This window comes from Aptenodytes patagonicus, chromosome W (genome assembly GCF_965638725.1).
Source record: "Aptenodytes patagonicus chromosome W, bAptPat1.pri.cur, whole genome shotgun sequence".
Lineage (NCBI taxonomy): Eukaryota > Metazoa > Chordata > Aves > Sphenisciformes > Spheniscidae > Aptenodytes > Aptenodytes patagonicus.
Genome location: NC_134981.1, coordinates 15,122,276 through 15,146,320, shown reverse-complemented (window position 1 = coordinate 15,146,320; position 24,045 = coordinate 15,122,276). Strand labels below are relative to the sequence as shown.

The 24,045-nt window shown below is 46.9% G+C and overlaps 1 protein-coding gene across 1 annotated transcript; it reads left to right on the top strand.

Annotated features, from left to right (window-relative positions):
• The first annotated feature begins 18,002 nt into the window (after positions 1–18,002).
• On the top strand, positions 18,003–23,441 carry LOC143171969 (follistatin-like). The gene is made up of 6 exons (XM_076361156.1): positions 18,003–18,125; positions 19,990–20,181; positions 20,590–20,808; positions 21,173–21,397; positions 22,427–22,657; positions 23,359–23,441. The coding sequence occupies exons 1-6, from the start codon at positions 18,044–18,046 to the stop codon at positions 23,439–23,441; spliced, it is 1,032 nt and encodes a 343-aa protein (XP_076217271.1). The 5' UTR covers positions 18,003–18,043.
• The last annotated feature ends 604 nt before the right edge of the window (positions 23,442–24,045 follow it).

Genomic DNA, 24,045 nt, shown 5'->3' with positions numbered 1-24,045 from the left:
GCCTGGTCAGTTAACGCTACCCTGGGAATCTATAAAAATGAATCACTGTGGTGTAACCACACAAGCAGCAATATATCTAAATCATCCAATGCACCTATAGGATTACCCAGGGGGGTCTTTTTAATATGTGGAGACCGGGCCTGGCCTGGCATTCCCTCTCATATTAAAGGTGGGCCGTGTTCGTTGGGAAGATTAACTCTACTAATGCCAAACACATCTATGATCCTAGACCACAGAAGGGACACCCCTAAGACGCGCAGTAAGTGCAGAGCACATGCCTACACTTCACAATGTGATGATGCTGTCGACCTATGGAACCGGAACACTATAGCTGCGGTTGCAATCTTGGCTCCAGGTGTCGCAGCAGCAAAGAGTTTGGTCACATTAAATAAATTAGGATGTTGGCTAGCGAAACAATCAAATGCAACCTCTGAAGCACTAACAGGATTACTAATGGATGTAGATTCTATACGACATGCTACTTTGCAAAGTAGAGCAGCGATAGATTTTTTGCTTTTATAGAATCATAGAATCATAGAATCATTGAGGATGGAAAAGACCTCTAAGATCATCGAGTCCAACCGTCGACCCAACACCACCATGTCCACTAAACCATGTCCCTAAGTGCCTCATCTAAACGTCTTTTAAATACCTCCAGGGATGGTGACTCAACCACTTCCCTGGGCAGCCTGTTCCAATGTTTCACCACTCTTTCAGTAAAGAAATTTTTCCTCACGTCCAATCTAAACCTCCCCTGGCGCAACTTGAGGCCATTTCCTCTCGTCCTATCGCTAGTTACTTGGGAGAAGAGACCGACACCCACCTCGCTACAACCTCCTTTCAGGTAGTTGTAGAGAGCAATAAGCTCTCCCCTCAGCCTCCTTTTCTCTAGACTAAACAACCCCAGTTCCCTCAGCCGCTCCTCATAAGACTTGTTCTCCAGACCCCTCACCAGCCTTGTTGCCCTTCTCTGGACACGCTCCAGCACCTCAATGTCCTTCTTGTAGCGAGGGGCCCAAAACTGAACACAGTAGTCGAGGTGCGGCCTCACCAGGGCCGAGTACAGGGGCACGATCACTTCCCTACTCCTGCTGGCCACACTATTTCTGATACAGGCCAGGATGCCATTGGCCTTCTTGGCCGCCTGGGCACACTGCCGGCTCATGTTCAGCCGGCTGTCAACCAGCACCCCCAGGTCCTTTTCCGCCAGGCAGCTTTCCAGCCACTCTTCCCCAAGCCTGTAGCGCTGCATGGGGTTGTTGTGACCCAAGTGCAGGACCCGGCACTTGGCCTTGTTGAATCTCATACAGTTGGCCTCGGCCCATCGATCCAGCCTGTCCGGGTCCCTCTGCAGAGCCTTCCTACCCTCGAGCAGATCAACACTCCCGCCCAACTTGGTGTCATCTGCAAACTTCCTGAGGGTGCGCTCAATCCCCTCATCCAGATCATCGATAAAGATATTAAACAAGACCGGCCCCAAAACTGAGCCCTGGGGAACACCGCTCGTGACCAGCCGCCAACTGGATTGAACTCCATTCACCACAACTCTCTGGGCCTGGCCGTCCAGCCAGTTTTTGACCCAGCGCAGAGTACACCTGTCTAAGCCGTGAGCCGCCAGCTTCTCTAGGAGAATGCTGTGGGAGACGGTGTCAAAGGCCTTGCTGAAGTCCAGGTAGACCACATCCACAGCCTTTCCCTCGTCCACTAGGCGGGTCACCTGGTCATAGAAGGAGATCAGGTTGGTCAAGCAGGACCTGCCTCTCGCGAATCCGTACTGGCTAGGCCGGATCCCTTGGTTGTCCCGCTCATGCCTTGTGAGCGCCCTCAAGATGAACTGCTAGGCCATGGGTGTGAAGAGTTGGAGGGAATGTGTTGTATGAACCTATCTGATCATTCGGAATCAATTCACCGCAGCATTCAGATGTTGAAGGAAGGAGTACAGAAGCTAAGAGTGGAAGACCCCTGGGACTGGTTGGATAAATTATTCGGGGAATGGGGTCTAAGCAGCTGGTTAAAAGGACTAGCCAAGCTAGGAGGGCTATGCTTAGTAATGTTCCTTTGCATCCTGGTTTGTGTGCCGCGTCTGTTACAAGGTATGCGAAAAATGATTGAAAGATCTGTTTCAGCAGTGTTTCTAGTAAAACAAAAAGGGGGAGATGTGGGGATGGGAATCTCACTAACGGACATTCCTGAGTTTGATTTTAATGAGCAAACACTGTACCACCTGGCATGACAAGGCACTTAAGCAGAAAATAACGGAGAAAGGAATGTGCAGCTGGAAGGAGAAAAACAAGATAAAGACCATGAAGGCATTTCGCATGATCAGGAAGAACGGGCCAATCTACTAGAGCATAGATGCGCATGAACACAAGGCTGTAACCTATCTGCAAGCTGCAGGTAGCGCGTGTACACTTCTGCTTGCTATAAAAGATGCTAACAAAAAGCAATAAAGGTCTTTGGTTGCCATGCCTGCCGGAGTCCATGCCGCTTTTCACCCCCACACATCACCACCACAGAATTTCATCTTCCTTTTGAATCCTATGAAGGATGCTCAAAAAGTTCAATGAGCTCAGCAGGATATGGCCTATGAGTGTGATGAGGGACTAGAAACAGACTGAGTTTAGACTTGGAAACAGGGACTTTCAAGTTTGTGCAATTAAGGTGGAACTATGAGACTAGAAATAAGGAATACATGGACCCTGGGCCACACCACTGTTACCTTCTACTTCCCACAATGGAAGAAAGTGGCACAAACTTGACAAGTGAACCTCAGATAATTCTTTTGGGTCTGCAAGGTTATTTAAGCACCTGCATGTGAGCCTTTAGAAAAAGTGATTCAATAGTAAATGTAATAGATATAGATAAAAGACAGCCACCTAATACAAACCAAATCCTGAATGTCAGGATTTTATGATGCATTCATGAAACAATTTTTCTTTATCATTTCACATTTTAAAGCATGGGGCCAATCCAAGGCTTTTTGCATGTGTAAATGAGAAAGAAAGAAAAGAAAGCAAGAAAGGATGGCCAATGGAGACAGATTTAGTTGGGATTTAGGGGTTTCTCCCTGCTATTCCACAGCCTATCCATATGCCTTTGGGCACATCACTTTGTGCTTGATTCAGTTCCTAAACAAATACATTTTATGCCATTTGTAACAGTCTAGTATACCCAGGTTATTCATACAAGGCTAGCAGATGTGATGCCACATCTGTGCAAGACACACTTCTGGAGCAGCAGCTGGAGTCACGATAGGATAGGCACGTTGTGTGGGAAAATGGCTAAAGCCATTTCTGGAGGAAACCAAGGACTTGGTTGATCTTTAGAAGAGGTGAGGGCCAGGGCAGAGACAAGAAAGCAGAAGCTCGAACCCATGCGTTCTGGACTGTCCTGCAAACCCGTGACTAAACTGGCTGCCCTGTGCACAGAAGATGCACTATCTGCTCTTTTGCCAGACATCCAAGGAGGAAGGGAACTTACCATACCCTAAGGACTGGCAGTCTGGACATCAATCCTCCTATTCAGGACTTCTGGCTCCTCGAGTCACCTCTTGATCAAGTGTAGAAGAAAGCATATGTGAACTAACCAAGTTAGTGGACAGAACAGGAGCCACAGGGCTCCTCCTAGACCCCCTTCTTGGGGGAGTATTAGGAGGACATAAACCAGTTTTTGTGCTACTGGAGGGAGACAACTCTCACAGCACATACTGTGAAGCCAACAAAATCTAAGCAGTCCATGCATGGCCTCCACTTCAAAAAAATGTATGCAATAGGTCCCAAAAGAAAGCATGAATGACCCTGGGTTCTTCATTTCCATACTATTAGCTAATATTTGTAGTCATATTTATTCCATAAAAGCCTGACTTCAAAATAAGACTTTAGGAGGTCCACAGATACCACTGTTCTGCACTGCAGTAAGAGAAGTCTATAGAGTTACTGCCGAAAAGTCCTGGTTTCGGCAGGGATAGAGTTACTTTCCTTCCTAGTAGCTGGTACAGTGCTGTGTTTTGGATTTAGGAGGAGAACAAAGTTGATAACACACCGATGTTTTAGTTGTTGCTAGGTAATGCTTACACTAGCCAAGGACTTTTTAGTTTCCCATGCTCTACCGACTGAGAAGGCTGGAGGTGCACAAGAAGCTGGGAGGGGGGCACAGCCAAACTGGCCAAAGAAACATTCCATACCATGTGACATCATGCTCAGTACATAAACTGGGGAAAGCTGGCCAGGGGGGGCCGCTGCTCGGGGACTGGCTGGGCATCGGTCGGCAGGTGGTGAGCAATTGTACTGTGCATCACTTGCTTTGTGTATTATTATTATTATTTTTACATTATTATTATCATTTTATTTCAATTATTAAACCGTTTTTATCTCAACCCACGAGTTTTTCTCACTTGTGCTCTTCCAATTCTCTCCCCCATCCCACCGGGGGCAGGGGGAGTGAGCGAGCGGCTGCGTGGTGCTCAGTTGCCGACTGAGATTAAACCACAACGGTCCTTTTTGGCGCCCAATGTGGGGCACGAAGGGTTTGAGGTAATAACAGATTAACCGGAGTGTATTAAGGAACTTATATCTGTTAATAGTTGTGGGTCACAATGTTGGTTTCTCTGTTCTCTATATTGATTTGTATAATCTGCATCGTGCTCTTTTTTTTGCTGTACATGTTAGAGATTGGTGTTGGGTTTTGCAGTTTGCTGTGGTCTGCAGTGATTAGTGATGTTTCGCTTGTGAGGTTTGTTTTTAGAACATTGACCTTGACCTTAGTGTGGTATGTAAGAAGTTTCGCAATGAAGCCGTTACTGTACCACGGATACCATTTCGTGGAGACAACTAGCAATTACAGTGACTTTTCTGAGAGTTTTTTTACGGAGGAAATACAGAATGGCAGCGTCACTACCTTCTTCTATGATGTTTCCTCCTTCATTGCAGTAACTTCTCAGTATTTTGAACATCCTTGGGTAGTTAAGATACTTCCATTGGTACTTCTTTGGAATATCGTTTCGTTTTTGTCTAAAGCTGGTAAGCAATTTAAGAATATCATCCAGAGATCTGCCCCAAGGCTGAATAGTTATGAGTGGCAGGGTGTGTGGGACAAGATGGGCAAGTACCTAGGCCAATGGGCACCCCCAGTGTTTTGGAACTTCACCCCTGAGCAAGTGCAGAATCCTGAAAAGTTAGTAGAATATTTGGACAAAGTATGCTGTCACCCTGGCAACTCCAGAGAGATGCAGATCATTGCAACGTGCTGGGGCCTGGGCCATGCCTACCGAGCCCTGTTCAACACCATTCAGTGCCCTCAAAGGGAAGAGAAAGTCTCTGGATCTGACGGTAAAACGACACGCACTGCGGCCACTCAGACCCCGGCAACAGGCCCTGTGGCCACTCTGACCCTGGCAACAGGCCCTGCGGCCACTCCGACCCCAGCGACAGGCCCTGCGGCCACTCAGACCCTGGTGAGATGTACTGCGGCTACTCAGACTCCGGCAACACGCCCTGTGGCTGAACCAAAGAACCAGCCTGTGCCGGTATCAGTCGCCCCTGTACACAAGAAGAAATCTTGGAAGCGGAAGTCGGCTCATTTAGTAAGGGAGGAAGAAACTTCTTCTAAAAGGGAGCCAGAGGAAGAAGTGTACGAGGCAGACGACCCTGGAGAAGGGCCATCACGAGAACAGCAGGAGGAGGGCCGGCCGCTGATTGGGGAGGAAGAAGAGGAAGAATTCATGAAAGAGGCAGTGACCACCCAATCTCTATCCCTGAGTGAGCTGCGAGATATACGAAAAGATTTCAGCTGTCGTCCAGGCGAGCATATTGTCACCTGGCTGCTCCGATGCTGGGATAATGGGGCCAGTAGCCTGGAATTAGAGGGTAGGGAAGCCAAGCAGCTGGGATCCCTTTCTAGGGAAGGGGGCATTGACAAAGCAATTGGAAAAGGGACACGAGTCCTCAGCCTTTGGAGGCAACTCTTGTCAAGCGTGAAGGAAAGGTATCCCTTCAAGGAAGATGTCACATGTTGCCCAAGCAAGTGGATCACCATGGAGAAGGGTATCCAGTTCCTGAGAGAATTAGCTGTGCTGGAGGTGATTTATGATGACCTGAGCAATGAACAGCTATCCAAAGATCCAGATGAAGTCAAGTGCACACGACCCATGTGGCGGAAGTTTATAAGGAGTGCACCATCGTCATATGCCAATTCATTGGCAGTGATGACCTGGAAAGATGGAGAGGAACAAATGGTGGATGAATTGGCTAGTCAACTCCGGCAATATGAGGAAAGTCTCTCTTCCTCCCTCGTCTCGGCTATGGAGAAACTGTCCCGGGAGATCCAGCAACTCAGAGAGGATAGGTCCTACTCCTCACCTGTATGGACCAATACCTCGGCTATTAGGAGTCAGCGTTCTTTTGCTCAAGAGAGAGAATATAAAGGGTACACACCACGGGGCACCCTATGGTTTTACCTGCGTGACCACGGAGAGGACATGAGGAAGTGGGATGGAAAACCTACCTCAGCCCTAGGGGCACGGGTACGTGAATTGCAAGGGAAAACAATCACAGAAAGAGGTTCTTCCAGGAAAATTGCTGCTCCAGTTTCCAGCGGGCAGTTCCCCAGACAGAGTAGAAGGGCCAATCTTACTTCTGATCTTAATGATGAAGAGACTTCTGACTCGTTTTTACAGGAAATGAGAAACGAATACTGTGATGAGGCTTAGAGGGGCCCTGCCACCAGCCAGGTGGAGGAAAGGGACAACCGTGTTTACTGGACTGTGTGGATTCGGTGGCCTGGCACATCAGACCCACAGAAGTATAAGGCTCTAGTGGACACCGGTGCACACTGTACCCTAACGCCATCAAGCTACAAAGGGGCAGAACCCATCTGTATTTCTGGGGTGATGGGGGGATCCCAACAGCTAACTGTATTGGAAGCCAAAGTGAGTCTAACTGGGAATGGGTGGCAGAAGCACCCCATTGTGACTGGCCCAGAGGCTCCGTGCATCCTTGGCATAGACTCCCTCAGGAGAGGGTATTTCAAAGACCCAAAAGGGTACCGGTGGGCTTTTGGTATAGCTGCCTTGGAGACGGAGGAAATTAAACAGCTGTCCACCTTGCCTGGTCTCTCGGAGGACCCCTCTGTTGTGGGATTGCTGAAGGTCGAAGACCAACAGGTGCCAATCGCTACCACCACGGTGCACCAGCGGCAATATCGCACCAACCGAGACTCCCTGATTCCCATCCATGAGCTGATTCGTCAACTGGAGAGCCAAGGAGTGATCAGCAAGACTCGCTCACCCTTTAACAGTCCCATATGGCCAGTGTGGAAGTCTAATGGAGAGTGGAGACTAACAGTAGACTATCGTGGCCTGAACGAAGTCACGCCACCGCTGAGTGCTGCCATGCCGGACATGCTAGAACTTCAGTACGAACTGGAGTCAAAGGCAGCCAAGTGGTATGCCACAATTGATATTGTTAATCCGTTTTTCTCAATCCCTTTGGCAGCAGAGTGCAGGCCACAGTTTGCTTTTACTTGGAGGGGCATCCAGTACACCTGGAACCGACTGCCCCAGGGGTGGAAACACAGCCCCACCATTTGCCATGGACTGATCCAGGCTGCACTGGAACAGGGTGAGGCTCCAGAACACCTGCAATACATTGATGACATCATCGTGTGGGGCAACACAGCAGGAGAAGTTTTTGAAGAAGGGAAGGAAATAGTCCAAATCCTGCTGAAGGCCGGTTTTGCCATAAAACAAAGTAAGGTCAAGGGACCTGCACAGGAGATCCAGTTTTTAGGAATAAAATGGCAAGATGGACGTTGTCAGATCCCAATGGATGTGACCAACAAAATAACAGCCATGTCTCCACCAACTAGCAAAAAGGAAACACAAGCTTTCTTAGGCGTCGTGGGTTTTTGGAGAATGCATACTCCAAATTACAGTCTGATCGTAAGCCCTCTCTATCAAGTGACCCGAAAGAAGAATGATTTCAAATGGGGCCCTGAGCAACGACAAGCTTTTGAACAAATTAAACGGGAGATAGTCCATGCAGTAGCCCTGGGGCCAGTCTGGGCAGGACAAGTTGTAAAAAATGTGCTCTACACCGCAGCCGGGGAGAACGGCCCTACCTGGAGCCTCTGGCAGAAAGCACCAGGGGAGACTCGAGGTCGACCCCTAGGGTTTTGGAGTCGGGGCTACAGAGGATCCGAGGCCCACTATACGCCAACTGAAAAAGAGATATTAGCAGCATGTGAAGGGGTTCGAGCTGCTTTGGAAGTGGTTGGTACTGAAGCACAGCTCCTCCTGGCACCCCGACTGCCGGTGCTGGGCTGGATGTTCAGAGGGAGGGTCCCCTGTACACATCATGCAACTGATGCTATGTGGAGTAAGTGGGTCGCACTGATCACACAACGGGCTCGAATAGGAAACCCCAGTCGCCCAGGAATCCTGGAAGTGATCATGGATTGGCCAGAGGGCAAAGATTTTGGAATATCGCCAGAGGAGGAGGTGACGCGTGCTGAGGAGGCCCCACTGTATAATGAACTACCAGAAAATGAGAAGCAATATGCTCTGTTCACTGATGGGTCCTGTCGTCTTGTGGGAAAGCATCGGAGGTGGAAGGCTGCTGTGTGGAGTCCTATGCGACAAGTTGTAGAAACTGCTGAAGGAGAAGGTGAATCGAGCCAATTTGCAGAAGTAAAGGCCATCCAGCTGGCTTTAGACATTGCTGACCGAGAAAAGTGGCCAGTGCTCTATCTCTAGACTGACTCATGGATGGTGGCAAATGCCCTGTGGGGGTGGTTGCAGCAATGGAAGCGGAGCAACTGGCAGCGCAGAGGCAAACCCATCTGGGCTGCCGCATTGTGGCAAGATATTGCTGCCCGGGTGGAGAACCTGGTTGTAAAAGTCCATCACGTAGATGCTCACATACCTGAGAGTCAGGCCACTGAAGAACATCAAAACAACCAGCAGGTGGATCAGGCTGCTAAGATTGAAGTGGCTCAGGTGGATCTGGACTGGCAACATAAGGGTGAATTATTTCTAGCTCGGTGGGCCCATGACACCTCAGGACACCAAGGAAGAGATGCAACATATAGATGGGCTCGTGATCGAGGGGTGGACTTGACCATGGACACTATTGCGCAGGTTATCCATGAATGTGAAACATGCGCTGCGATCAAGCAAGCCAAGTGGTTAAAGCCTCTCTGCTATGGAGGACGATGGCTGAAATATCAATATGGGGAGGCCTGGCAGATCGATTATATCACACTCCCACAAACCTGCCAAGGCAAGCGCCACGTGCTTGCAATGGTGGAGGCAACCACCGGATGGCTGGAAACATATCCCGTGCCCCATGCCACTGCCCGGAACACTATCCTGGGCCTTGAAAAGCAAGTCCTATGGCGACATGGCACCCCAGAAAGAATTGAGTCAGACAACGGGACTCATTTCCAAAACAACCTCATAGACACCTGGGCCAAAGACCATAGCATTGAGTGGGTATATCACATCCCCTATCATGCACCAGCCTCTGGGAAAATTGAACGATACAATGGACTGTTAAAGACTACGCTGAGAGCAATGGGTGGCGGGACATTCAAACATTGGGATACACATTTAGCAGAGGTCACCTCGTTAGTCAACACTAGGGGATCTACCAATCGAGCAGGCCCTGCCCAGTCAAAACTTTTACGTACTGTAGATAGGAATAAAGTCCCTGTAGTGCACATAAAAAATATGTTGGGGAAGACAGTCTGGGTTATTCCTGCCTCGGGCAAAGGCAAACCCATCCGTGGGATTGCTTTTGCTCAAGGACCTGGGTGCACTTGGTGGATAATGCGGAAGGATGGGGAAGTCCAATGTGTACCTCAAGGGGATTTGATTTTGGGTGAGAATAGCCAATGATCTGAATTATGTGATGTTAAGTACTACATAATATCATATGCCATACTAATGATATTACAATAAGAATCACCCAGACTAATGAAGAATAACTTCAATGAAACCAAGCAAAGCACAGTGATGATGGTACCAGAACTGACTTCAACATGAAACAATCCAACACCACATACCATCTCCATCTTTCCTGCCCTGGAAGATTATTACGACAGATGGAGGCCAAAGTCATGGACTAAATGAACTCACCGAACATTTTAGAGGGATGGCCCATAGACTAAGGGACTGACATCTCTGTGTGTGTGTGTATATATATATTTAAAAAAAAAACGGGAAAAGGGGTGGTGATTACTGAAAATGTACTGGAAAATATGAGACTTGAGCATGACGTAGATGGTATAGAATAAGGGGTGGATATTGTCCTGGTTTCGGCAGGGATAGAGTTACTTTCCTTCCTAGTAGCTGGTACAGTGCTGTGTTTTGGATTTAGGAGGAGAACAAAGTTGATAACACACCGATGTTTTAGTTGTTGCTAGGTAATGCTTACAGTAGCCAAGGACTTTTCAGTTTCCCATGCTCTACCGACTGAGAAGGCTGGAGGTGCACAAGAAGCTGGGAGGGGGCACAGCCAAACTGGCCAAAGGGACATTCCATACCATGTGACATCATGCGCAGTACATAAACTGGGGAAAGCTGGCCGGGGGGGGGCCGCTGCTCGGGGACTGGCTGGGCATTGGTCGGCGGGTGGTGAGCAATTGCACTGTGCATCACTTGGTTTGTGTATTATTATCATATTATTATTATTATCATCATTTTATTTCAATTATTAAACTGTTTTTATCTCAACCCACGAGTTTTTCTCACTTGTGCTCTTCCAATTCTCTCCCCCATCCCACCGGGGGTGGGGGGAGTGAGCGAGCGGCTGCGTGGTGCTCAGTTGCCGACTGAGGTTAAACCACGACACCAAGTTAGTGGACAGAACAGGAGCCACAGGGCTCCTCCTAGACCCCCTTCTTGGGGGAGTATTAGGAGGACATAAACCAGTTTTTGTGCTACTGGAGGGAGACAACTCTCACAGCACATACTGTGAAGCCAACAAACTCTAAGCAGTCCATGCATGGCCTCCACTTCAAAAAAATGTATGCAATAGGTCCCAAAAGAAAGCATGAATGACCCTGGGTTCTTCATTTCCATACTATTAGCTAATATTTGTAGTCATATTTATTCCATAAAAGCCTGACTTCAAAATAAGACTTTAGGAGGTCCACAGATACCACTGTTCTGCACTGCAGTAAGAGAAGTCTATAGAGTTACTTGCAGTGCTGTTTGCTTAATAGAGCATAATACCTTTAATTTGTACTAAGAATTCATTTTGGAAATTGACTGTTGTTTATGCAATAGCAGAAATGTGCTTTTTAATGGACTGAAAAGAAAATTTTGATGTCCTATGAAGAGTTTTCATACGTCTGATGCTGTAGCAGATCTTGAAATAAAAATGTTTTAGAACTAAGTGCTCTTTATAAATATATTTCATTATGAAAGAAAAATTTTAAAGAATCAGGATAATAATGACATACTCCTTTTCTGCTCATAAAAATAAAGCAGCTCATCACAACTGGGAAAAAATCTTTTCTTTGCTTCCATCATAGCCATGACCTTAACTTCTCTAAAATTCTTTGTCACTATTAGTCTCATTTAGATCATTATTTTTGCTGGGGGCTCTGTCTAGTTCATTTCTTTCCTGACATGCTATATATTCACCAGTATGTGCAACACAATACTAGAAGGTGACATGTAGAGTTTATCACATGTACTGTGTAGGATAATTTTGATAATGTCCCAGTAAGCTGCCACTGACTAAACAGCAGTCTAAAATCCATTTGGTTCCATTAATCTCTGAAAGTAAACCATTAAAACTGATCCGCTTCCTTGATGGGCAATAAAGTAAATACAAACCTCACAATAAGAAGTTAATGATCTGTCCCTAACAAGGCTGTAACTTTGACGTACTCAAGGACCTACTCTCTCAGTCTAGAAACAAGATCCAGTACATCACCAGATACACACACTGAGCTGGAAATTGTCCATTTGTTACCCTTTTTGCCATGCTATATTGAGCTTATCACAGTTGGCTATGGGTATCACTCTTAACAGTGATTTTTATTCCATTTAAGCTCCAGGCCAGTATCTACAGTCAAATGAAGCCTTTTTTGGATTAGAAAATGATGTGACTCCACATATCCAATGATTCAGATATGCCCTCTGCATTAACTTTAATAGAATCAAACTAACAAGAAGAAAAATAAATAGCAAAAATTAATTGAATTTTCACAGTAGTTATTTACAAACTATGTCTGTCCTCACTTTAATCTTGGGTTTAGTCTCCAATCCTGTTCCAGCTGCAACTGATTGCCAACTGACATATCTTTTGAAGTCTGCCACACAAAATGTTCCAGACTTTAAAAGTACAATAACCACACATAACCCCATCATTCCTAAAGCACCATGCTCCTCATCTATAATTTTAGCTTAAAAATTTGAAGTTATATCACCAAGTGTGACGTAGCTCCACTTGGCAGAGTTGTGGAAGTAGAAAAGGCAATTTGCCAGTCAGGAAGCTGGGAAGAGCCATTCTGCACTTAGCACATGACTTACGACAGCCAAAGGTTAGCTTAATGCTGCCCAAGCTGAAATGGCCTTCCAGGGGCTGTTCTATCTGACAGCTTTGCTCTTTCCATGCTCCCTCCTACTATGCCACTTCTTAAGCCTTTATGTGGAAGTGGGTTGTCTAGAGCTGGTAGTGCTGCCTTTCTGGCATTTAGGCATTCCTTTAAAACAGTAGCATCCTAAATGGATGTTTTGAGCAGGTTTTCAGCAATAAATACATTTTCTATTTTTTTAAGTTTTCAAAATTTCATTTAGAATCAATGTCAGAATTCCTGCTGCTATTGACAACATTGCAGTCCCAACAGAGGGAGAGTCTTTTTTCTGCCCTGGAAATTACATGGTCTGTGTGCATTTCTAGTTGTTTTCTGTTCTCTGAAATTATACAGAAAAGTATCTGATCAATAGATCAGATCAGTAAAGCAATAGATCAGTATACTTCTTTATCATTTTTCATTTAACTTCCTCAGTTAATGGTTTTAATGCTTTCCTTACAATTTTTTCCACTCCTATTTTCCACTGGAATTTTGTACTTTTGTCCAGGTTTTCAATAACCTGGAAAGCTTTTGTAACTTGTTTAGCAACCTGTTTTTATTCCACTCACGCACTAAACCTCATCTTACCACATCACATCCTGTTTGCAATGGGTACTGAATAATAACGCCTGCTGCACTTCCTCAGTGCTGGTTCATGGTATTGCCAACACAAGAGAAGAAAATGTCTTTGGAGTGTCAAAGACAGCTTGTCAGGGAAAGTATCCAACAAACTGCAGTGACACACAATTCTGTTATTACTCCTGGAATCACCAATAAAAGGTAGGAAAGGGGTTGGTTTGACTCATACCACATATATGTCAATTTTATCTGACCTAAAATGTGAAGGCCACCTGTCTACATGCCCTTTCTATGGTCTGAACAAAGCCACAAACACAGAGAGTTGCTAAACCTGCATGGGCTACCAGAAACTTTCCATATTTAAGATCAGAGTACTCACAGTCACACTGTCCTCCTGTTCTTCCTGAGAACCGCAATGAACGTTGAGGGTGCCCTCCAGACAGACATCTATCATAGGGTGGATTATTAAAACTACAAATTGCTCGCCTACAAGAGGACTGTTTGACCATGCTCAGTTCCTTCCTTCCACTGAACCACAGGGAGAAGTTTCAAATAGCGTACCTGTTTCCAGCTGTCTTGGTCAAAGGTGATGACAGGTTTTCAGATGTGACTTGCCAAATATCTACTGATGATCAAACTTATATTCCCTTTGCAAATTTTTCCAGTGGTATTTATTAGATAAAATTTCTACTACCTCTTAATTCAATCCGTTGTCCACTACCTGAAAACAAACATCAATTTTTAGGTCAACTTAAAGAAAAAAAACTGTTCAATATACTTGTATTCATCTAGTAAGCACAACACTTACCAATAGCATACAATATAAGCTCTATGTTTAACAGTTTCACTTACGTGTAGGAATAATTTCAGTGTAATAGAACACATATCCACTACCTGAAGAATATAATATTAGAATTCAGTTAATACATTTTGGAGCTTAGTTTTATCAGGAATTGGTTTGCTTGTTTTTCATTAAAAAGTCTTGGCCAAATCAAGAAATGAACCTTTGTAATCCAAATTTTTATGCTACTCTATGCTGAGAAACAGCACATGAAATTTCTACAGCAGAAAAGGCTGTTGAAGGCTTGAATTGCCCTATACTGGGGGGGGGGGGAAAGCAAGCTTATAAAATGGAACAATGCAGTGGTGCTCAAAAAAGTCCTTAAATCTGATATCTAAGATGTGAAAGAGGGGAACCTTTGTAAAAGTGCAGTTTTCCAGAAACAGGCCCTTCTTTTTGTGATAATCAGGACAATTAGGTGAGAGTAAAGGAGGCTCACAAGTTTTCTCTCCTACCAGAAGAGGACGTTCTACCTTTATTTGAGTACTTGCTCTGTGGGAGAAGCCAGTTGTATGAGAAACCACATCGGATGATACATGCACCCAGGACCACAGGAGGGTGTTTGAGTCTTTTTCCTCTCCCTTGAATGTTAGATTGGGAAATGCCAAGATAGGCCTTCACATTTTCTCTTGCCCAAAATCCAGATCCCTTCCAAATAATCAGCTTTTGCTTGGAGTCCTATCCACATCCTCAAAAAACTTTATGCAGACATGCTCCTTATCGAAGAGAGGGTCCTGAGGTGGTCCATTCTCAATACAGGCAACCGCTCCTCTGTTGAGAGGCAGCACATTGAGGGGAAAAGAGTAAAAGGAAATACATTATACTAGTACAATGAATATTGACTTACACAAAATAAATATTCCCCATATGTATATGTATGTATGTGTGTGTATATGTATGTATGTATGTTAATAGCACATGTCACACAAGGTTACACTTGGGGATTATTTTTCCTCCTGCTCAGTATTTTGCTGCAATTTTCCTCAGAGACCAGCCACTTAATATTTTGGATTATGAAGCCTGTTGTAGCTACCAGCTATATTAGAGATAGGACAAAGACACATTTTATGTACATTGAGAGCTAAAACTGAACCTTCCGAAAGTTTGAGATGTTAGTATATACGGGGTTTTTTTAAAAGGTTTTATTATTCCAAGATCAGGGCCAGCTGCAAAGATTGGATTCACATCCAAAAACATATATTAAAATGCATACACTTCTTGGTAGACAGAAGTTTTAAAACCTGTCAGGCTGAGAACAACACTCTTTTTGTGTTCTGCCTAACAATTCAGTCACAGATCGACCCTATTGTTTTTTGGGTAATTTAAATGTGATTGTTGGCAAAGCAGAAAGGGGTGGGGGAATTGTACAGGGAGGCACACAGTGAAAAAGAAGAAAGCATTTTTGATTATACACTATATCCCATATATAACGTTGTTACACACAAACCCAATATTTAGCATTTAAAAAAGAAGAAAAAAAAAACCAACAGTAAAAGAAACAGCAGCTGTTTCTATGTGATGTCAGAGAACAGGTGTGATACAAATCTCCATACCAATGCAATCATATTGATCTCCTCATGATACACGCATGAAGCGCATGTGCAAACGTTATCGACCCATCCGGCATCTCATTTCCAGGAATACGGCCTGAAAATGCCTCTCTATAATTGAAAACATTATCAGGATAAACACCGTATTGGCCAATTATTAAAAAGCACAAACAAACTGGGGGGAAAAAAAGAAAAAAGAAAGAAAAGATGAGCCTGCCCTCGCAGCACGCCCCGATATCGCGGGCGGACGGTGCCTCCTCGCTCGGGAACAGCCGGGGCAGCCGCCTATGCTCCCTGCGCTGCCGCCGGAACCCCTCCGGGACACCCGCGCTTGGGTGAGAAACAGCTCGGCCCCGGCGCTGCCCCCTGGGGGAGGCAAGCTGCTTCAGGAGGTGTGAGGCGGAGGTGCGACGCCGCGCCCGGCCGTGGCCGGGAGCCCCGCGGGGCGAGTCGGAGGGGGACTCGGGAGAGGGGCGCCCGGGAGGGGTCGGCGAGGGCAGCCAGGTCTCCGACCCCCACGCCTCGGGGGGGTCCGCGCCGTTTCCTACGCGCCCCGCGACGGGCCGAGCCGAGCTCGCTGCTCCCGCAGCCGGCAGGGGCTGCCCCGCGCACTCCCCGCTGAGCCGTGCCCGGGGAGGGGGCGAGAGGGGACCGGCCCCTCGGGGCACCTTGCGCCCAGGATCCGTCCCCTCCGGGAGGAGAGGCAGCTTTTGAAACCGGCCCTTTATTTGCGTTTTGCTATTAATTGTTAATGTCATCTGCCATTAGAGGGCACTAAGCAACCTTGCATTAACGCTGCATCTGAGAGCGGGGGGGGGAGAGGAGGGGGGGGAGAGAGAGCGCGCGAGAGCGCGAGCAATTTGGGAAAAGATTAAAAAGGATGTGGAGTCCCGGAGCTTCTGAAGTGCTCAAAATGCCCGGGCGCTGCTCAGGACGATGATCATCATAATAACAAAACAAAACAAATGCAGCGAGGTCAATCATTTACCAGTCTGCTTCTTAATGCGTGTGACCGCAGGTGGTACCGAGGGACATTATGATTCATGCCCACTTTCAAAGCAGGACCAGGGCCCGGTCTGAGGCACCCAAACAACTGTCTTCTAATATTAGCACGGCTGTATTTCTGGATCTATTATAGTCTGTCCAGTCTTTTATTAAAAGATTAGCACTATCTCCTGCAGTTGGTGGAAAAAAATCTGTTATCACTGAGTTATTTTGTGGGGAGGGGGCGGGCGGTGGGGGGAGCCGGAGGGCGGGAGCGGGGAGGAGGGGTGTGGGGAGGGCCGGGCGGAGGGCGCGGGTGGCCGCGGCGCACCGGCCCCTGACCCGGCACCGTCCGGGCATTCCTGTCTGCATACTTCGCAGTCTGTTGTGCTTTGGTGGCTCAGAAAAGCGAAAGAATCGAAGTTAAAAAGGCAGCTTTTGAATAAACAATACCATTTTCCGTTAAGGAAATTGTTTTGTATAAAAGGAAATATCGCCTACTCAGTTTCATTCAGCGGTGCCAAAAACTGTTATAAATGAGAGACCGCCAACTTTTCTAAGGGGAGAATAATGCCAGACTGTGCTTAATAAACTAGTACTCTAGAAGTTCATTATCGATGTTGCAATCTTTTCTGATTCTGAAAGGAGACCGCCTACGTCGCCCCCATTCCCGTCTCGTCCTGCCGGGCTCCCAGTGAAAAGGCTGTCACTTGGGCACAGCCCTAGGTATTAAACTTTTATTTGGTTCTTTTTTGTTTGATTGTTCGTGGTTGGTCGGTTGGGGGGGGCTTTGGGCCGAGTCCCGCCGAGCGAGCTGTGTGCCCGCCAGCCGCCTCCCGCTCGTCGGAGGTGCGGGGAGTGGGATTTATTATTAGCAGCGACTTCGCGCGGGGATGGCAGCGGCTGCGGAGCCGACTCCAGGCTGGCAGGCGCCGCTCCGCGCCACGGCAGCCTCCGCACCTCCGCGTACCCGCCCGCGCCGTCGGGGGGACTGGAGCGCCCCTCGCGCGGCGGCCACCCCCGCGGATCGCCTGCCCCCGCGGCGCGGGCGCAGTCCGCCGCGCGCCTCCCAGCTTGCGCGGGCGCGGCCGGCTCCGCGGCCGTCGCGGCCGGGGCTTGCGCTGCCTCCCGCTGCTGCACTAACAGCTCCGGCGTCTCCGCCGCGCAGGGATGGCGTGGGGCTGCGCGGGTGCGCGCCGGTGCGCGTCTGTGTGTGCGTGCACCTAAAGCAGATAATTGGAGAGGGTTTCCAGAAGGTGGAAAATGTCACCTGATTCACAGTGAACTTTTTAAATCTCCCCACCCCCGAGCAGACACACACACACACATTAGGAGACCGCCCACCGCAGACAGCTAAGACCCCCGTATAGATTTAAAGAGAGACTGCATTCAGAGCCTGACGTTCATTCAATAGAGCGATCATAAGCAGGCTGGCTAGTGCTTGCTCCCTCTCCCTACTCCCCCTCACGCTGTTTCTGTGTCTCTCTCACTCCCTGCTATACTGAGGATGTTAAATCAGAGAATCCACCCGGGCATGCTCTTACTCCTGATGTTTCTGTGCCACTTCATGGAAGATCACAGAGTGCAGGGTAAGACCAGATTGTTTATTCGCAGATATATTTCTTTATTATTACTATTGTTTTCTGTCTTTCGGGCACGGTTTAGTTTGCTGCGGTGTTAAACGCCTCTCTCCAAGGTCCAACAGGACAGAAGTTAACTGTGAGCATGGGATTGCTTTGTACCGAGGTGCAGAGGTGTCATTTAGATTCCTTTTTGATCGGATCTTCGCACTGCTCTGCATAGGCGCAGAGGACAGATGAGGATGTTTCTTGGTATTTATTGTTATTATGCAGCATGAATGAAGAGCAGCATCGCAAGGGAACTTTCCCAGTCTCGGCTCCCGAATGAGTGCTCAAAGTTTGTTGGTAATTTAGCTCAGATTTTTATCTCGCCTGCCTGACGGAAGGAGAGGTGGTGATGGGGAGCCCCACGATTACAGCTGACATTTTTAGAAACCAATAAGTGGTCATTTTCCGGACATTCCTTTAATACTGGGATTTCCTCCCCCCTCCCTTTTTTTTTTTTTGTGAATAAATATTACTGTGTTGTAAACTCTCCTGCACTGAAGAGTATGCTTAAATAATTTTTTTTTTTCCATGCGAAAAAAACAAACCCGAACCTGATATTGACAACTCTTAAGAGCCCTCTTTCGACACAAGGGAATATTGATTTTTAGTTTTGGGGCTTTTTCCCCTTATCTTGACCGTGTTCCAACCACAACCTGGATGTCTTACCATTGCTTGTTTTATCATTGTTTTTTTCTCTTTTTTTTTTCTTTTCTTCCCCCCACCGAGTTAGAGCATAAGTTAAGCTAATGTAGGCAACTGTAAGACGCAAAACTTTTTTTTTTAAGGGCGTTTTTTGCTCAATGATTTTTAGCGGGGGGGGGGCAATCTTCCCCCGCGCTCAGCGACATCTCGGCTGGCCGATCCTGACCCCTCGCTGCGGTACATTCCCATCGGAGTAAGGAGGCAGGATCGAGCCCTGGCTGGATTAGCACCAGAATCAATTGGTATTGAGTTGCTGGAGAAGTCACATTGGTTATTCACGAGAGACTCATTCCAACCAAAACTCTCCAGCTAAAAAGGCGGGGTTTGCTTGGACTAATGTTCTTGGCTTGACTCCACAAATAACAGGGATACTAGTAAAAAAAAAAAAAAGGCAAACCTCCCCCCCCAACCAACCCCACTCTATCCAGTTTAAGGACAGTGTACTTTCCTCTGAAATGCTTGCGGGAGAGATGGCACCTATAACTTTTCCAGCTTGATCGATTTTTAAAACTCTGTAGGAACCTCCTACTCTGTGTGCCCTTGTATTTTGTGCACTTTGCTCACTTTTTTTTTGAGCTCTGCTAACTTATATTAGTGAAGGAAAGACATTTGTTAATAGAAGCAGCAAAATGTGGAGATTTCGAAAGACTTCGCTAACAGCAAATGTTCCCAATTCGTGCAGATTGCAAAATGGGCTGGGACTGAAGCTCTGTGCGGCACTAAAACAATGCTGCTGTGCAGCCGCGGTGAGGAGGAGAGGGCAGGGGGAGGAGGAAGGAATTTGCAAGCGCGATTTTCTTTTTATTCCCTTTTAAATGCACATCCTTTTCAAGCCTCTGTCACGTGCCGGCAGTGCTCCTTCTGCTCTACATATGGAATAAATACCTCCGAGAACTGCCTCGTCCCGTTTTGATCGGGTCTTTCTGGGTTTTTTTTTCGGTTTTTTGTTGTGTTTTTTTTTTAACTGCGCTCCCAAATGGGCCGGAGTAGCCGCGGGTTATGAAATGGGACAAATAAAAGTCAACAGTCTAGTAAAAGTCACTGCAAGGCGCACGTGTTGGGTCTGGGTCACCGGTGACGGCCACTGATCCGGCTGGGTGTCTCCCCCTGCCCCCCCCCGCAGCTGGGAACTGCTGGCTCCGGCAGGCGCGGAACGGCCGCTGCCAGGTCCTCTACAAAACCGACCTCAGCAAGGAGGAGTGCTGCAAGACCGGCCGCCTGACAACTTCGTGGACGGAAGAGGACGTCAACGACAACACGCTTTTTAAGTGGATGATTTTTAATGGGGGAGCCCCAAACTGCATCCCGTGCAAAGGTGAGGGGGGTGCTGGCGAGCTGCTCCTTGCCGAGGAGCGGTTCAGGCAGGGACTGGGCTGGGGGAGGAGAAGCGGGGAAGGAGCTGGAGGGGGGGCAGCGCGGTCCTCCCGCTTCCTTCCTCGGTGGGGCTTTGAGGGGCGTCTCGTGCCAGCCGCGGGGTCAGTGAGGGGGCCCCCATTTCTGCTCGGCCGCCGTGCACATTGCGGGGAGGAGCGGAGCGACCTCCTCTCCCCCCTGCCCTCACTGGCGGGGGGAATTTCCCTGGAGCGGTGTTTCCTGGAGCGGGGGAAAGGTGTTTTCTCTCTATGCTCTGGGGTCACGGTGTCTTTTTTTTCTTTAAGCAGTTTTGACACCAGGTCTGTTCTGCACGCTCGGTACTAAAGTGGTGCCTCTTTCCTTCCATCAGAAACGTGCGAGAACGTGGACTGTGGACCCGGGAAGAAATGTAAAATGAACAAGAAGAACAAACCTCGGTGTGTTTGTGCTCCGGATTGCTCTAATATCACTTGGAAGGGCCCCGTGTGTGGCTTAGATGGGAAAACCTACAGGAACGAGTGTGCCCTTCTCAAAGCCAGATGTAAAGAACAGCCCGAACTTGAAGTCCAGTATCAGGGCAAATGCAAAAGTAGGTTTGCAAATCTAATCTGATCTCCCTCAAATGCCAAAGGGTGTGTCAGAGTGTAGGGAGGAGGAGCTGTTGGACATACTTCCCCACAGGAACCAGAGTGATGTTCCAAATGCTGGGAGACAGTAACTAAACCATGCTCGACAGACAAGGACGTAGCTGGATTGAGAGTTCCCCACAGTCTAGCAGCTCTTGTGTCCCACCAGCTACCCTGAGATGGGAAGGTTTCCTTCAGCGGCCCTTAAATGAGGAGAGCTGCTGAAGGCTTTTATCTGATCATTTATTTCATTGTGTCACCCATTCACTCCTCGCTGGGGCTCCGGGATCTCCTATTAATCATTGTGTGTTTCCATCCTTATTTCAGAGACCTGTAGGGATGTTTTATGCCCAGGCAGCTCCACATGTGTGGTTGACCAAACTAATAACGCCTACTGTGTGACATGTAATCGAATTTGCCCAGAGCCTACCTCCCCTGAACAGTATCTCTGTGGGAATGATGGCATAACTTATGCCAGTGCCTGCCACCTGAGGAAAGCTACCTGCCTACTGGGCAGATCCATTGGATTAGCCTACGAAGGAAAATGCATCAGTAGGTATCTCGGTCGGAGGGGTAAGGGTGGGGGGAGCTTCCTTGATCAGCTGTTTCAGAATATTGTGTGTGGAATTGGATGGATGTAGTGAGCATTGGGGAGGAGGAGAGACTTCCAGCAGCCTGGGTTAGTGCTCCCCTCCAGGAAAAGGAGAGCCAGGATGAGCCCCAGAAAAGATTGCAAAAGGGGTGAGGGAGTAGAGGGCCTGATCCTGCTTCTCTTGCTATTGCTGTGGGTGCTGACATTAGTATCCATGGAGAAGTACCTGCCGTTAAATAGAAGATGACATGGTTACAGCGTAACAAGGTCTCGATATTCAGTGGATCTGGATTCCTGGAAACAATTGTCTTCAAGTGGTCTTGGCAAAGCTTGTGTTAACTTAATTGGAAACATTTGATCACTTTTTCTTCTTTAAAAATATTGCAGAGTTTGGAGACGGTGGGTGAAGATAGGAAAATAATCTCTGTGCATCCTGATATTTTGTATTGTGATTTCCAGAAATGAGTGATAGTGAAGCATGTTACGAGGAAGCACCTTCAGGGCAGCCTCTGCTCCCCAAAACTGGTGGGGGGATTCGGGGGAGTCCTAGGCTGCTTTTAGTTGGCATAGGTTGAGGTGAATTCCCTTTCCAATCTTGCAGACAGCTACTCTGTGTGGGTTAGTTTAAAAATAATTTATTTAGAAATGCTGAATGTGTTGGCAAATTTTGCACTTACTGCTAATTTGGGGAGCTGAATTTCCACTGACATCAAATGGGGCAGGAAGGTCATGTACAATAGGCAAATGTAATTCTGTATTCCCAGGGCCAAGCTCTGCTAGCACAACTGTCTTTCCTCCCCTACATATAGACAGGCAATGGTGTCCAAGGGACTACTTGCTTGAGCAAAATCAGCAAGTATCATCACATCTACTGCATCTGAGCTTTGTCTATTCACAGTTCACAGGGGAAAGGGAGTTTGGGGTTGTTTGTTGCTTTTCTTTTTTCTTTGTCTTTTCACTTACCTCTAGTATCCTGTGTATATTTTTAGAAGCCAAATCCTGTGAAGACATTCAGTGCAGTGCTGGGAAGAAATGCTTGTGGGATTTTAAGGTTGGCAGAGGTCGGTGCGCCCTCTGCAATGAGCCATGCCCTGAAAGCAAGTCAGACGAGGCAGTCTGTGCCAGCGATAACACAACTTACCCAAGCGAGTGTGCCATGAAAGAGGCAGCCTGCTCCATGGGTGTGCTTCTAGAAGTAAAGCACTCCGGATCTTGCAACTGTAAGTGAGATTTTTTTACTCTGAAGGCAATCCCTAGGTAATGAAGACTTACACCTTTAAACATAAGAAAGCTTGATTTAGATATTCAAGATATGGTACAGGTGCCGTATAAGTATGTATCTATCACGCACACACTTTGGTTTCTGATAAAATGCAATAGATCTCCAACAACCAATTGGCTTTCAAGTTGGGGTTTTGGGGCTATTCTGAGGACAAGTCATTTTGTCAGAAAGGGGTTGCCCTAGGAGCGTAATTCTAGTGATTTTTCCTACTTTGTCTGCTCTCGTGTGCTTCGCTGATTGCTTTAACACCCGGATAAACTCTAACTGTGTCCAAAAGAACAAGCTTAATGGCAGCACATGGGCACCTGGTTTAGCACAGTTGCCTCTACTAACTCTGAATGAAGGACACAAAGCAGTTAAACCTAGAACACAAGAGCGCTTTTTATTTGATTTCAGGAATCTGCCAATAAAACCTGAGCCATTGATTCTTCAGAACTTTCTGCAGTTATGACTTCATAGATTATGTATAAAAAGCCTTATTGCATAACAGCAGATGCCAAAGAGCATCTCACTACAAGTCGCATAAAATGCAACGCTGTATTATGGCTGTTCAGAGGGCTTTGAAAACATGCACTGAGCTGCTTCTGCGCTGTTGTTGTCCTTATTTAAACAACAGCTCCCCTGTATTCCCCCATCTAGCCATTAATGAAGACCCAGAGGAAGAAGAGGAAGATGAAGACCAGGACTACAGCTTTCCTATATCTTCCATTCTAGAGTGGTAAAACCTCCATTGCTATTGGAACAGCCATTGGGCACAAAATCAATGTCCATACTGTAAATAAGTGTATGCTTATTTATTTCGGGGAGAAAAAAGTATACATATAGTTGAGTCTGGTAGACATTTATTTATACTGTGTCATGTTTTATAATTTATACATAAAATGTCTGATTGACTGTACACCTTGTTTTTTGAAGAAATTTATTCGTTAGGGGAAGAGCAGTGTTATTTATTGTGAGGTCTCTTGCTTGTAAAGCTAAGCTTTTCTTTTTTCTTGTAAACTATAAAAGTCCATTCCTTAGAGCTTACCCACATGATCTCATCTCTTTGTTTCACTGATGTTAACTCTTTTCCACTTTAACAAACTTGCATGTCAGTTTCTGTTACATTTGTTTATTTATTGGATTTTCTGCTTGCTGGTTCTACATAAAAGATCCCTCGGGTTTTTGTTTACAAGGAATCTTGGCTGACCAAAAGGCGTTGTAACTGACTTAAATATACTTCCAGGGTGCAGTGAGGCGATCTTTAAGGAAACTTCTTCCACTTCACTTTTCTCTACTTCTGATCACATCATGTACTGAAGTGATCTCAATGTACTGAGCATATAT

Bases quoted from the DNA above. Each gene is read 5' to 3' on its own strand.
- LOC143171969 (XM_076361156.1), top strand. From the start codon at position 18,044: ATGTTAAATCAGAGAATCCACCCGGGCATGCTCTTACTCCTGATGTTT. The intron at 20,809-21,172 runs GTAGGTTTGCAA...TCCTTATTTCAG, and splicing joins GTATCAGGGCAAATGCAAAA to AGACCTGTAGGGATGTTTTA. The intron at 22,658-23,358 runs GTAAGTGAGATT...TCCCCCATCTAG, and splicing joins GCACTCCGGATCTTGCAACT to CCATTAATGAAGACCCAGAG.